This window comes from Nestor notabilis, unplaced genomic scaffold (assembly GCF_000696875.1).
Source record: "Nestor notabilis isolate BGI_N333 unplaced genomic scaffold, ASM69687v1 scaffold3588, whole genome shotgun sequence".
In the NCBI taxonomy this organism is placed as follows: Eukaryota; Metazoa; Chordata; class Aves; order Psittaciformes; family Psittacidae; genus Nestor; species Nestor notabilis.
Window position 1 is genome coordinate 119,545 of NW_009938585.1, and position 13,902 is coordinate 133,446.

Sequence of the window (13,902 nt, forward strand, 5' to 3'; positions counted from 1 at the left end):
TTTGAAAACCTGTTAAGTAATTTAATTACTTCAGCTGCCTTGATTTACACAGCTCCAAGGGTAAAGCCCAATGCTGCTCCTGCCAGAGGGCCTGCCTGCTTTTCAGTCCATTAGAAGGATTTTTAAGAATTCCTTTTATTGACTTTAAGAAGAAGATCTACTCCCCACAGCTCTTCCACTTGCAGATTTCCAAGCCCTGTTCTGGAAGGCTAACAATATCACTGAAGCTTCAGCTGCCAGCAGCCTTTTTCCTACTGAAATCAAACCTCTTGGCTGCCTCCCCCTCCCCAGTGCTATGGGCTATAATGCCTGAATGTTTTGAGGGCTGATTGATACTGGACTCCTGCAAAGCACAAGCTACAGAGCATGGTACCGTTGCCATACTGCAGAGACCCATTTTAAACCTTGTTATTATTATCACTTCTTACTCCGTTTCAAAACCCGGGCACAATTGTAATATGGTTGTTTGGGTGTTTTGGGGATTTTTCTGGTTTTGTTTTTCAGGGAAAAAAACCTCCCGAGTGTATAATTCCCTAAATTTAACCTCCACCTTGTCCAGGTGGCAAGCTGCTGCTGCTAACTAATGTTTTCTCCTGATTCCACCTCATGTTATCCAGCAGGATGTTAAGTCATTACTTACTGATTACAGTGATTGCAGGGATAAGCCACTCAATCATCTCTTTCTGGAACTTGCAAGGGGATACAGGAGGATTGACGTTTAATATCCCTTATGCTATTAACCACTGCAGGGAGGGGAGAGAAGGGGGGAAAAAGGAGGGAATTCTTGGGAGAATTAATGAAGCAATACTGTATTGCACTTGCAGATCACTGGGTTTGGAGCAGGGTGAGGGTAGGGCTGGCTCGCTCAGGAACGACACTAGAAAATAGCATCAGGCAGAATGAGTTATTACAGGCTACAATAAACCCTAACTTGATGACTGAAATTTTATTAGTAAGCATAAAGGACCATGGGTGCATTGCTCGGAATGAACATGTATTTAATCAGTTACTCACATCAGAGACAATATCCCAAGACATGCAGTCCCCACTTAATTATTACCTCCAATACTTTTTCTTCCAATACTTCCAAGCATCAGGACAGCCTATCCTCCCCAAGGATGGGTTACCTTCTTGTGGTTTATCCTCTTAGGATCTGAACACAACTATTAGAACGGAACAGTACACAAAACCTTACACATTCAGGTCTTTGCCTTTAGTCTTCTGCACTACCAGACATGACCATTCTACCCTTCCTTTTCATGCTGCTGTATGCTGCTGTTACAGAGAAAGCATTACTTGCTGAAAAACAAAACCCTCAGAAAAACCTATACATTGAACTCATCCCTTCCAGTATCTAATACTACGCTATGTTGTTTCCTCCTTGACCTGAAAGTGAAGAGGGCCCCTCCATTCCCTTTGAATTCAGGAGAGGAGGAGGGCATCTCCCGATCGCTTTTAGAATCAGGTCTCATATAATCAACTCAGGACTCAATTTGCAGGCCACTAAAATAGTACAGGCAGTGTTTCTTGATACCTAACAACCTCTTTTGAACCCTGACCTCTCAGTGGGACTCTGAGCACATCGGTCCAACAAAGGGGGACAAAAATGGGTATTATGATTAACACCTATTTTATGGTGAGCTTGAAAGCAAGCAGCAGGACAAGTAACCAACTGGAAGCTTAAACAGGAAATGTGATTCTTATGGGTTGCAGACTGCTGAATACTTCCCTGATTCAACCCTGAGAGAAATAATAGGAAGAAGAAAAACCCCAAAAAGGACACCTAGATGAAGCTGGCCCTTCTTCTGAAAGAATCCAAGTGGACGCCTGAACTTCCTCTCATTTATTCATCTATCAAGCTTGGTTTTAAGTTACCTCATCATTAAGATAATAATTTCTGCTTTCTATCGCTTTAAAGTATGTCCTCAATAACTATCTGACTCCGATAAAGTTAGTCAAGTCCACAACCTACATACGTTTATAATTAGCTTATTTTTTTTAAGGCAGAGTAATAGGTTAATAAGAAGTATCAGATTACACTGGAACAAGCTCATGGGTCAAAAACTAGACAAAACACATCAAACTGAAAATAAGTGCTTGCCTGTCAGGCACTGGAGGAGTCCCTGTACAATAACTGCATTGTTTTAAAGCAACATTAAAAACATCAGTTTAGAGCCAAAACGTGCATAAGAGGAAAGCATTTTAGTCACTGACAAAATTCACAAGCCAAACGGTCAATAACCAAGGTTGAACACAGTATTACACTCTCCTAATGTTCTCCAGGCAGTGCTGCAAATTGCAGCTTTGCCTTGTAAAAGTATTAATTCAGCCCTCACAGAAATACCTTGTACTTTTTGGAAAATAAAGCAAAAAATTAATTGTATCTATGCTCCACATCCAGTGAAAAAACTAAACTGCCTTTAGCTGAGGGCTGTGTTAGGCTGGTAGGGGGTTTTCGGTCAACACCTCTTAGGAAGTACTCTAACAATAAACCTGGTTCACCTACAAAGCAGAGTGTAGAGTGGAAGCAGACAGCCTAGTAAAGCATTAAAGCGGCCGCCTAATTGTGAACATGCAAATACCCACATTAGGAAGATTCCTGTGCCTACAACGAGGTGTTCACTTGAGTACTTGCTGGGCTGGAGCTCAAGGCTTTACTGCAGTGCTGGGACTGGGGAGGGCTGGTGACTCCCAGTGCTGGGGTGCAGGAGGGCAGTACACCAACGGCAGTCTGGCAAGGCAGGTTTCGTGTCCTTCAAAACCAGGCAAAGGCTCCCCAAGGGGAGCACAGAACTGATTTTAATCAATGGATTGATGGCAGCTCTGGGGAGAAGGACTTGGGGGTGTTGATTAATGAGAAGCTCAACGTGAGCCAGCAGTGTGCGCTTCAGCCCAGAAACCAGCCGTGTGCTGGGCTGCATCAAAAGGAGTGTGAGCAGCAGGCTGAAGGAGGGGATTGTCCCCTTCTGCTCTGCTCTGGGGAGACCCCCCCTGCAGTCTTGTGTCCAGCTCTGGGGCAACAGCACAAGAGGGACACGGAGCTGTTGGAGCAAGTCCAGAGGAGGCCACAGAGATGCTGGAGGCTGGAGCAGCTCTGCTCTGAAGCCAGGCTGAGAGAGCTGGGCTTCTCTGGAGAAGAAAAGGCTCCTTAAGGGGAGATCTTAGAGCAACTCCCAGTGCCTTTGAGCAACCTGGTCCAGTGGAAGATGTCCCTGCCCATGGTTGAGGGGTTAGAACTGGATGAGCTTTGAGGTCCCTTCCAACTCAAACCAGTCTGTGATTCTATGTTCCATGGATACTTCTATCTAGAAAGCCATTCCTTGCACAACTTGATAGAAACCTGTGTGCATGCAGCAGCCTTCTGGTTGATGACCTATATCCATGTGCTGAGATGGAAGGGAACTGGGTCTTACTGCTTTGATGCCAGAAAACTGGCAGTGATGCATGTGTGAGAAGACAAGGCCTGACAACACAGCAGCGGGGCAGCAAGGTGGGCCAGGACACTGGCTTCATTACTCCAGCGTCATACCAATAACACTGCCATGACATAAACACTGTATTTATTTGTTGATGTTACTACTTTGTCAGAGCAGATCAGTCTGAGACTGTCAAACCACACGAGACACAAAAATAAGTTAACTGCATACCCTAGCACAAACTTCTTGCTCATGCAGCCTTTTGTGAGTTAGCATCTCTGTTAGCAGTTTTCTTTAGCAGTTTTCCCCACCTTGGCTATTAGCCTAGCAGTAAATATGGGAGTCCAACAGAGGAGTAAAAGGAATAATTTGCAAAGAAATGTATCCTAGGAAACTGCTCTCGGGCTGAGGCACACAAAATGAAACACAAAGGAGAAAAAAATCAAACATCTGCAAAAATTAATTCGAAACAAGGCAAGAGTGGTCCCAAGTTACAAAGTCCCACTGGGGATCGAACTGCACCAAAGGGTTTTGTTACTTATTACAAATTAGGATTCTTTATTTTGTTTTTTACTTTTCTGGTCACACATATTTCAAAGTAAGTTTTTATTTGCTCCAGTGCTACGACCTTCCCCACGTTTCAGCCTGGAGCACGTTTTCATGGCTTAGTTATAAATCCCTGAAATTAGGGGTTTATAATGGAAATGCTGGAAAGCCCTTGTCTAACACAGTGCAAGCATCTCAGCAGTGGAGTCAAGAGTTTGTAGCTAGGTGAGTGCAGCAGAAATCTTGTTTGTATGTAAGTAATGGCAGGAACTCAGCAGAAGTGGCTGACATGTAAACTGCAGCCCATGCTTATTATTTCAGTCTACAGGACAGCTGGTACTTTCCAAGGGGCACCCTCAAGTCTGGCCCTCATTAACTTACACTGTGTAGTAAGGGTTCACACATGAGCTCCCTCCCTGGTCATCTTTCCCACTTTCTTTCCCTTGCACTCAGGTTTACATCAGGCTCTTCAGTCAGTTTCAATCATAGGATGTGCAAACAGTTTGCACACCGTATGATTGAAAAGTTTTGCACACTCAATAATCATTTTAATATAGATTCTGCTACGGGGGGTGTGACTTTTGGAAGCTGTTGAAACAATGGCAGTTTCTTTGTTTCTTCATGATTTACAGCCTTGCATCAAACCCGTAACTAACGGCTTTCAATCTATTTCTGATCCAAGTTCTGACTCCTTCAGAAGACAGCAGAGCTACTGAGAAAATATCAGCTTCCACATCACACCTCAGACAGCTGCCACTCAAACACACATCTCCCTGCAAACTTTGCCAATTAATGTGTAGTCCAGATGAAGAGAAGCACTGATATTAGACATGCTTATGAGGTGACATTGGTATGATAGGCAGATGTTGCTCTGCGATGACAGCAGTCTTCTGACACAACCAGCAAGGATCATTCTGTCTTTTTGTTATTTTTAAGGGTACCTTACCTTGTTTAACAAGAGCATTCAAATGCAAATCACAACCATTTAACATTACCACAGCCCTCTGCAAGAGAGAGGCACTGAATCAACAAAAGCTGCATGTTTTGTAGGAGTGGTGTCTTGTATCAACTGATGATGTTCCCGTAGTAATACTCATGCCAGCATTAAAGGACAAAAGATGCAAATGCCATGAGAGCTCAACTTTCATGCAAATTGGTCCTTGCAACCGAAATTCATTATCATGACAATCACATGGGCAAGAGGCAAAACTTTGAAACATTGCAACAGTAAAACTCCTGTTTAAGTTCTGAAGTTTTGGTACTGGGAGTTGTTTTGGTACATGTTCCATGGAGGACATTTTTCATATGCAGGAAGGAGCGGGATTTTTTAACCCTCTGAAGCTCAACACTATATCTCTGGAAAGTTGTTTGCTTGGTTATACATGAAGGTAGATTAGAAATATAAACCTTGGTGATCCTGGTGACTTCCCTAATTACAAAGACTAACAAGACCAACCATTACCCACTGAAAACAAAGGTAACTGTCATCACCTTAACCAAAGGAAGCCTCGGGCCCCAGGATGTGTACTATATTAACATCCCATTCTGTTAATAGAAGACAATTCCACAAAGACAAAAATTTCTAGTCATTCATCAAACCTAGCATCATTCCATCTCTTGGGAGTTTGATGCCCCTAACGTGCAGTAATACACCATCTAGATGAAGCAGGCAGTTAAGAACTAGTATTACCATTAAAGCTGGTAAGTAGAATAGAGTGAGAAAATGATGGGACCACAGGGTAAATCTACATCAGAATTAGGCAGAAACATCTTGAAGGCTTTACTTTCAGCCCTCTCTATCTACATGTTTAACGATAACGTTAAAGCTAGCCCAAGCAGTCAGAGGTATGTGCCAATATCCAGTTTGAGTACACAGCCCTGACACATCAAAGAATACACGTGTGTTAAAGTGTGCATCTGTTTGAAAAGTTGGGCCAACGTGGAAAATCCTGTTATCAAAAAAAAACACCATGGGGAGCTCTTCAGCTAATGCAAACCACTGTAATTCTATTGACAGCAATGGATCTGTGCTGACTTACACCAGCTGAGGATCCAATTTCATATGCCTTAGAAAACTGATGCAACTTTTTCCATAGCTGCTCAAGAGTTTCTATACTCTCGTGGGGACCAACTTCAACGAGCAGGTCAGCAGGTGCTGAGTTTGCTTTGAATGTGAAGTCCAGTCACACAGAAGGATACTGGGACATGTGCCATCTGATTTTTACTGACCCACAGAGATTCCCCTTTAGAATGGCTGCACGATTCATGTATTTTCTGCTTTAGTCTAGTGGGAGATACATGTTTCTTCATGAAAGCAGAAACCTTTACTCAAGATACCAAAGTGAGAACCCGACCTGGACCACAAGCCCAGATGAGTGAGCACGATGGAAGCAGAAAGGGTGAGCAAAAAACATTTTCCCAGGAATACTCCAAATATACATAAAGGCATCTTCCATTTTTAGCCACTATTACAGTGATTTGCAAAAAACAACAGTTATCTGCAGCTATCCAAAATCCACAGGTCTAAACTCTACCCAACCCTTTTCAAGCACTTTCCTTTCCTAATGCAAAGGGAATTTTGCATTAGTAGGGACCACTGCACTCAGCCCTCTTACACTGAACAATGAAAGGGCCTGGGCTGGGATTACACACTCTCAGCCAGGCAGAGAATATGTAAAATTGTCAAGTGAGGTAATCTCTGGGGAGAATTAAGCAAACTGCCCCAGTTTTGCAAATCTACAACCTGTACATTCACAACGTTGGAGTGAATTCACAGGAGGACACACTTTTAGCATGATGGTCTGTCTCTGGCCATTAAAGAGCTTTGGGGGGTGGGGGCAGCCCTTTGCAAGGAACAAGTTTATTTGCAAAAGAGAAGAAGAAGAAAAAAACCCCTTGCCATTAATTTTGACAGAGCTACTTCTGTCTCTTTTGTAATAACTAATTATCTAACTAGTGTAAGAGCTTTCAATGGCCAAATGAAAAGCACTCCCAAGCCCTGCCAGGCTAATCAAGACAATTTCCAAAACGCCAAAAAACCAGGAACTTCCTATAATAAATAACTTAGCACATTTACATCTCAAATTAGAACATCTGGAAGAAAAAGACTACGCCTGATGCCAGAACAGGCCTTATTGTATCCTACCACTTTCCACCACCACCACCCCCCTCTTGTTCATTTTCTTCAGCCTTTCCTTCGAACAAACACTGATCCAGGTGCAAATGCTCAATTCACAAGGAATGCAGTGAACATAAAATTACTGTAGGTTTGGCTGGTAGTAAATCCCTGCTGTTACTCACCATTGGAAGTTGTGCTGGAGGCAACAGCTTTCTCACTGACATCTGTTCGACTGGAGCATTTCACGATGGAATTCTCCACTTTTTTCTTCTCCGTGGTGGCAGAGCTATGGGACTGCGCCTCCATGATGACTTCTCATTACTTCAGCTCTCCTTGTACTAATACCTGAATGAAACAAGTGAGTCATATACTTTAAATACTAGTCGAAAGCTTAGCCCAAAACCTCTCACACCTCTCACCTCTGCAGAAGAGCCTGCAGCACAACCGAATTAGCAGTCCACAAGCCATTTCTGAATGCCCGTCTGATCATGTTTGCATGCATAAATTCCTAATGGATCCAGGGGGAAAAAGCCACTGTTTTTCTCCTATGTCCAGAGCACTTCAGAACAATGCAAAAGAAACCACGACAGCCCTTCATGTTGACTATAGAAGCCAAATATTTAAATTTCAACATTCATGCTATCTGAACACACTGCAGCAAGAATTATCCTGTCTATCTCTACACCTTGTCCTACTCGTGTAAACATCTCTCTCTTTGTTTGTTCAGAAATCTAACTCAAACAAAAGTGCACTGGAGCAACACCCTGAAAACTACAGGGAAAGGCAAATATTATTGCTAGTGGCAGATAATGAGATCACTTTCTTTTGCATGAAAATGCTGAAAATGGAGAACACTGCAGAGGTGTGTGTCTGGTTTCTCTGTTTTTCACTGGTTTTCTCAGTGTCATCTCCAGTGACCCATTCGTTTTATTCCCACAGATCACTTCTCCTTAATCTCAGAGCTTTTATATTCCTGACGTAAGCCCCAGAAGCCCACAAGCTTCCAAAAGGGTAACAGTGCATCCTCCACACCAGGCCCCAGGACTGCAGGGACCTTGGGCTGTGAAGAACACGGGCATCTCCAAGCACTGGTCTGCAGCTTAACTCGACGCACGCCAGCCAAGTAAAGTAAGCTTTACACAAGCCCTCAATATTCAGCACACACCATGCTTAGAACCGACGTACCTGGGTACTTTGGGAGTTTGAACACGATCCTATGCAACAACACAGGATATTAAATAAGTATTAATAAAAAAGTATTAAATAAAGAGTTTTCAGCTCCGAGCAGCACTGCAGTCATTAGCTCCAGGGGCCCGAAACGGAAGGAAGTCGCACTGTTCTAGAACAACATTTTAATGAAATAAACAACCAAAGGCTTCAAAACAAGCCACAAAGTAAACTCTAATGAAGTGTAATTACATTAGCAACCTGCTTCCCCAATTCTGACAGGCCAAGACCAAAAAACAACTCAACCAAAAAACCAAACCCCAGAACAGGCTACAAAGCCAATTCATCACAAACACAGCTGTCTAGTAAACCTTCCCCATCTCACCTCCCTAGGAGGAGTTACTTTTAATAGCACAATAAAGCACTCCAAAGCCTCACTGTTATACAGTAGGGATCAAAGAAGAGCCCAGTCACTAAATGAATCATTATTTAGCCAGGCAGGTCAGCCAGGGAATTGGACTAGATACCAGAGACTGCCACTGACAGTCTAACCTTCGGAGAGGTAGTTTTCTTCCCTTCAGTTTCTTTCTTGCTAAACCCAGCAATAACAAAGCCACGGCAGAATACTTCTAAGAGTACTTTCAAGATCTGCCTCTGAAAGTGCTACAAACATCACTGTCATCTATGAAACGACTTCCTAGCAGAACATGAAGGGGAATGTCAGGTGTCTTCAAACAGGAAGCTGAAGAAGTGTAACAACACTCAACTTCCAGCAGCCCTCACTTGTATCCAGCAATGCACAGACCTCATTGAGGAGACATCTCACATGAGCTTTGTAGTAAGCAGCACCTTTCCAAATTTCTCAGATGCTTTCTCCCCCTGTTCCCTTGCATGTCTCATGCAAGAGCATCCTCAGCCTTGGTCACCTTGGTCAGTTGTCATGTGTATCAGGCTTCTCAGTCCCTTGCATTAGCAGAAACTGGGGGGAAGCTGGCACTGCTGCCAAGCTGTTGACCCCATACTGACAGGAACATGTTTGTTTTCTCTGTACAGCCCTGCCCACATAAGTGCCAACATCTGCCTCTACCCAGCCCCCAGCCACTGCATGAGCGAGTCCTGCAGTGTACCCTCTCGTGCTCTGACTACCCTCCTTTGAGTTATTTAATATTAAAAGGAGTAACTTTCTGTGCTGTCTCAGAAGGAATTGAAAAAGCTGTACATTGTCAGTTGTGGTTGTTTTTCTTTTTGCCTTCTACAGCTGCTATACATCAGGCAGCATCTTCGTTTACATCAAAGAGTTTGGCTTTGAGAGCTTGGAAGAGGAAGCTGCAGAACTTGTCCCCCATTTTTTTTCTCTCCAGTTCACAATCCCATTTCTTCGAGCTGTAAGCCATGAAAAGAAACAATCATGCTCCCTACTCAGCTAGAAATGAAGAAGCCACATGCTCTGTCCCCATTTCACAAGGCCAGTGGAGTGGCACAAAACTGGATTTCCATTAACTTTGCCACGGATTTGGGCAAAGATCACGAAAATGATGAGAGGTATCTACAGCAGCTCCACCACCTCCTGCCACACAGATGACTGTGCAGGTATGAGCAAGGACCCCTCGCTTATCTCCACCTCCTTGCCCTTTCTACCATGCAAGGACAGGACCGCCAGGGCAATCTGATGCTACCACTGCTCAGAAAAGAAGATGATGAAGGTACTGTAAGGAGTTAACACAGCTTTGATCTGCAATTCCAGAGCTTGCTCAGACTGGCATCCATCCATTCTCTGCTATTTTTTTCTTTCCCCAGCAGCCTACCAATGAGACGTTTCTGGTGCTTTGGGGTTTTTCCTTTAATGTAAGGAAGACTAGCAGACATAATTCCACATTTCCCACCGCTCCCTATCGCGTTCCTGGTTTATGCTACCTTGTGCAGACAATGGCACAGAACAGAGACCTAAAGTAGTGCTTAAAGTGAATTTTTGGTCATAAAATTGCAAAGTTGGCCACGAGCTAACATAAACATCTGCTCTTGGTACCTGCTCTGGTTCATGTCTGCTTAGCTTACACCCAGAAGGCTGCTTTTATTCACAGCAGCATGGAAGAGGGAACACTGCAAGACTGAACCTTCTTACTGAGCTCTCGCCCCACGGCATGAGGCAGCGGCCCCGCAGACGTTTCCTCCCGTGCCTTCCTTCCCAACCCACATGCACGTGTGGCAAAGGCGTCTTGAGAGGATTCCAGCAGCTCCAGTTACGCTCCAGTGCCCCATCAGATACATGGTGGTATGCATGGCTGGGACAGTAAGGAAAGCCAGGAGAGATGGCAGGACTAGTAAACTCGAGGTGTGTGTTTTGATACGTTTTGCCAAGCATGCCTGATAGGGAAGCAGTCAACTGGAAATCAGTATGGTGACCCAAAAATCTTTTTTTCTCCTGAAGACAAATGGAAGCCCAAGTTGAAAACACAAACCAGACACACGTCTTCTAGAATCACAGAATGGTTTGGGTCAGAAGGCACCTTAAAGCTCATCCAGCTCCAACCTCCTGCCACGGGCAGGGACACCTTCCACTAGACCAGGTTGCTCCAAGCCCCTGTGTCCAACCTGGCCTTGAACACTGCCAGGGATGGGGCAGCCACAGCTTCTCTGGGCACCCTGTGCCAGCGCCTCAGCACCCTCACAGGGAAGAGCTTCTGCCTAATGTCTAACCTAAATGTCTTCTCTTTCAGCTTAAAGCCATTCCCCTTGTCCTGTCACTGCATGCCCTCGTAAAAGCCCCTCTCCAGATTTCTTGTGTGAATATTTCTTTCCACTGGCTGCTAATGCCTATCAAAAAGCATTCTGAAAACCAACCAACCTGACATCATCTTCACATTAAAACACAAGGTGGTTTATACTGTGGTGTACATGGCTCTGCCCAGTGTGTGGGTCAGTGACTTCCCTGTTCCTGCCCCAGGCCTGAGACAATATGGATCTATTCTGCAGCAAGGAGCTCTGCTTTCAACAAACCAGAAAGCTAGCTTCTGTTGGCTATCCAGCATCTCCATGTGCATATGAATGGCAAGAAAATGCTATAACAGTATATGGGCTAAAGCCTGAACTTTCATAGGTAAATAGAGGGATAAACATTCCTTCCTGAAAGCAAACATTCATGGCTTTTTCCCCATTCAACCATGCTTGAACCTTTTGTAATTTCCCTAAAGCCTGAACCCCCTGCACAATTAATTCCAGATCCCCCATTTTAAACCTAATCCCTCTCAAAACAGCAACCTGCCTGCAGGTGTGTCTCTCCTTTTCAAATCATAAACATAAACTTCTTCCCAATTGCATATTATAGTGGAGGAATTTCAGGAACAAGCTACTGGAATGAAGTAGTTAAATGAGGAAAACTGCCTCTTTTAAAAGGAATGTCAGCAAATGACAATATGCTGGAGACGTGTTTCAAACAAAAAGAATCTCTCAAGCAATTTGAGATTATATAATTCGTGGTCCTTACGTATGCTGGTCATAAAACTGTGCCTCATGGTAGTAAAAATAATCATATTCATATACCAGGGAGGGAAAAAAGCCATCTTTTTCTTCATTTACTCACAGTGCCAACTCACTGAGAGCAGTGGAGCAACCCTCTGCCTGAAAGAGCAGGAAACGTGACGTTCTCCAAGAATCCTCAGGTCTGTGCTCCTCCTCTCTGATTCACCTTAAAATCAGTGCATTTACATTGCATACGTTAGTTATAAGGACCAGATCATGCAAACCTTTATTCACAGCAATATGAACTCACTGACTTCAAGAAGACTACGTGCTTCAGCCTAAGTGCTTGGGCAGGAAACACCATCTAAAATTGTCAATTTTCACATTAGACTGGTTTATGGTTCCTGCAAACTTGAACCTTTTTCTGCCTTTATTTGGCTTGGTTATTTTGTTGGAGGGGTTTTTTTTTTCCTGAGGTAATATATTTTAATGTGTTGGATTTAAAAAAAACCCTAAAAGCCCCTTTCCCTGTTTCATTCGATGCTGCTGTAGTTGTATTCAATTCATTAACAAGTGGTTTGCATCCGCTGAGAAGAACTGTCTGAAATAGCAGTGTCACAGCATTCATCATCATTACATCAGCAGTAGGGAAGTTCATACTGATTGCTATCAGCAACCAGAGTGCCCCAATCAGCGTGCAAGCAAACATAGCATGTTTAATTTCTCAGAAATTACACTGGGTAGTTAGGGTGCTCATAGGTACTACTTTGATCCACACTACTGGAAGCAGTCTTTGGGGATACAATACATCTTGAACAGCACAACTGTATGAAAGTGAAAACCACAAGGGGAGGCACGAAGAACAATCAGGAAATTACAGTCTCTCTCAACCATAAAGGACCCTTTATCAATTTTATCAAAACCAGTTACACCATTCCTTGGGATTATTTAAGGATAAAAAAAGGCATCTTGTTCAGATACATCCAAATGCAAAATTTACATGAGACAATCTTATGCTATTATATGGAAGCTATTTCACACTGATTTATACAGACTTGATGCGGGTACATTTAACTTCCAAAACCCACCTAGATTTCAGCATCACTTCCCATCAAACCTGCTGGCAAAGCCTCACTGAGAGAGTTACCCCTGACAGCACATGTTGATAAATACCCATTTTAAGAAATATCTTCCAGTTGCTACATTAACCTCTTGGTTCACCTCACCAGCTTTGCAACAGCTATAGAACTAACCTGAATCCTAACCAGTTCTTAAACAGGTCTCTCTTTTCTCAGTTCTTTGTAACCTAGACCTGATTTCTGCAATCCCCCATTAACAACTCCTGGGCAAATCTTGTTCGGATTCTTCCCTGTTGAGACAACTGGTCACAGTAAGACTAAGACCCATATAAATAGCACAAATAATAGTCTCATATCCATTATACATAAAACCACAACAAACCATTAATAAGCTGGGGGGAAAAGGTATCTTATACTTCGCAATCCTTACCTCTGTTTAAATTATATGCATGATCTATAAATGCACTAGTGATTAACTGCATACTTCTCCTAAATCTGTTCTGAAATGTAAAGTAAAATTAGAAAGAAAGAAAAAACCCAAAAATAGCAGCACAAACCCAATAGAATCAGATAGGTGGATTTGTTGCTTGAAATCAAAAAATACCCCAAGTTATAGGGCACCACATGTATTAATATAATCTTTCCAAATTCATTACTATCTGCTGTCTTTTCCTGTGTTCCATTCCTTTTGATTTCTTCCCTCCACCCCCATAAAGAATGAAAAACAACTAGACCTAAAGCCTGGTTAATGATGATCTGATCTGTTCCTGATAGGTTAAATAGCTTGTGGCAACAATAATGCAGGATCACAAACACAAAGGCAATCAGCTAAGCAAAGCAGTGCTATTCGCATCCTCGTGATTAAGATCCTAAGTGAGAAACTCTTCTATGGCACACACAGAACTACTGATCAAGTGTAACAATTGCTTGGCTCCGCAGGAACTACATTTGCTTACATCTTTCTGCTGCAGATAAACGGGATTACCAAAAGTTCTGAAAATATTTAAAAAACACACACACAGAGTAGGATCAATAAGTGGCACCTTCTACTGAGGCAGCACCTCAGTAGGTTTTAACACACATCACCCACATACTCTTACAAGTAGATTATCTCTAC

The 13,902-nt window shown here is 43.1% G+C and overlaps 1 protein-coding gene across 1 annotated transcript in view; it reads right to left on the bottom strand.

Moving 5' to 3' along the window:
- Positions 1 to 7,434, bottom strand: part of LOC104409510 (transcriptional activator GLI3-like) — a gene marked incomplete at its 3' end in the record, with an annotated part of 124,976 nt that extends 117,542 nt beyond the window's left edge. Inside the window, exon 1 of the mRNA XM_010019403.1 lies at positions 7,263 to 7,434. Coding sequence (XP_010017705.1) covers positions 7,263 to 7,386 — 124 coding nt within the window. The remainder of the gene's footprint in view (positions 1 to 7,262) is intronic.
- Positions 7,435 to 13,902: the final 6,468 nt, after the last annotated feature.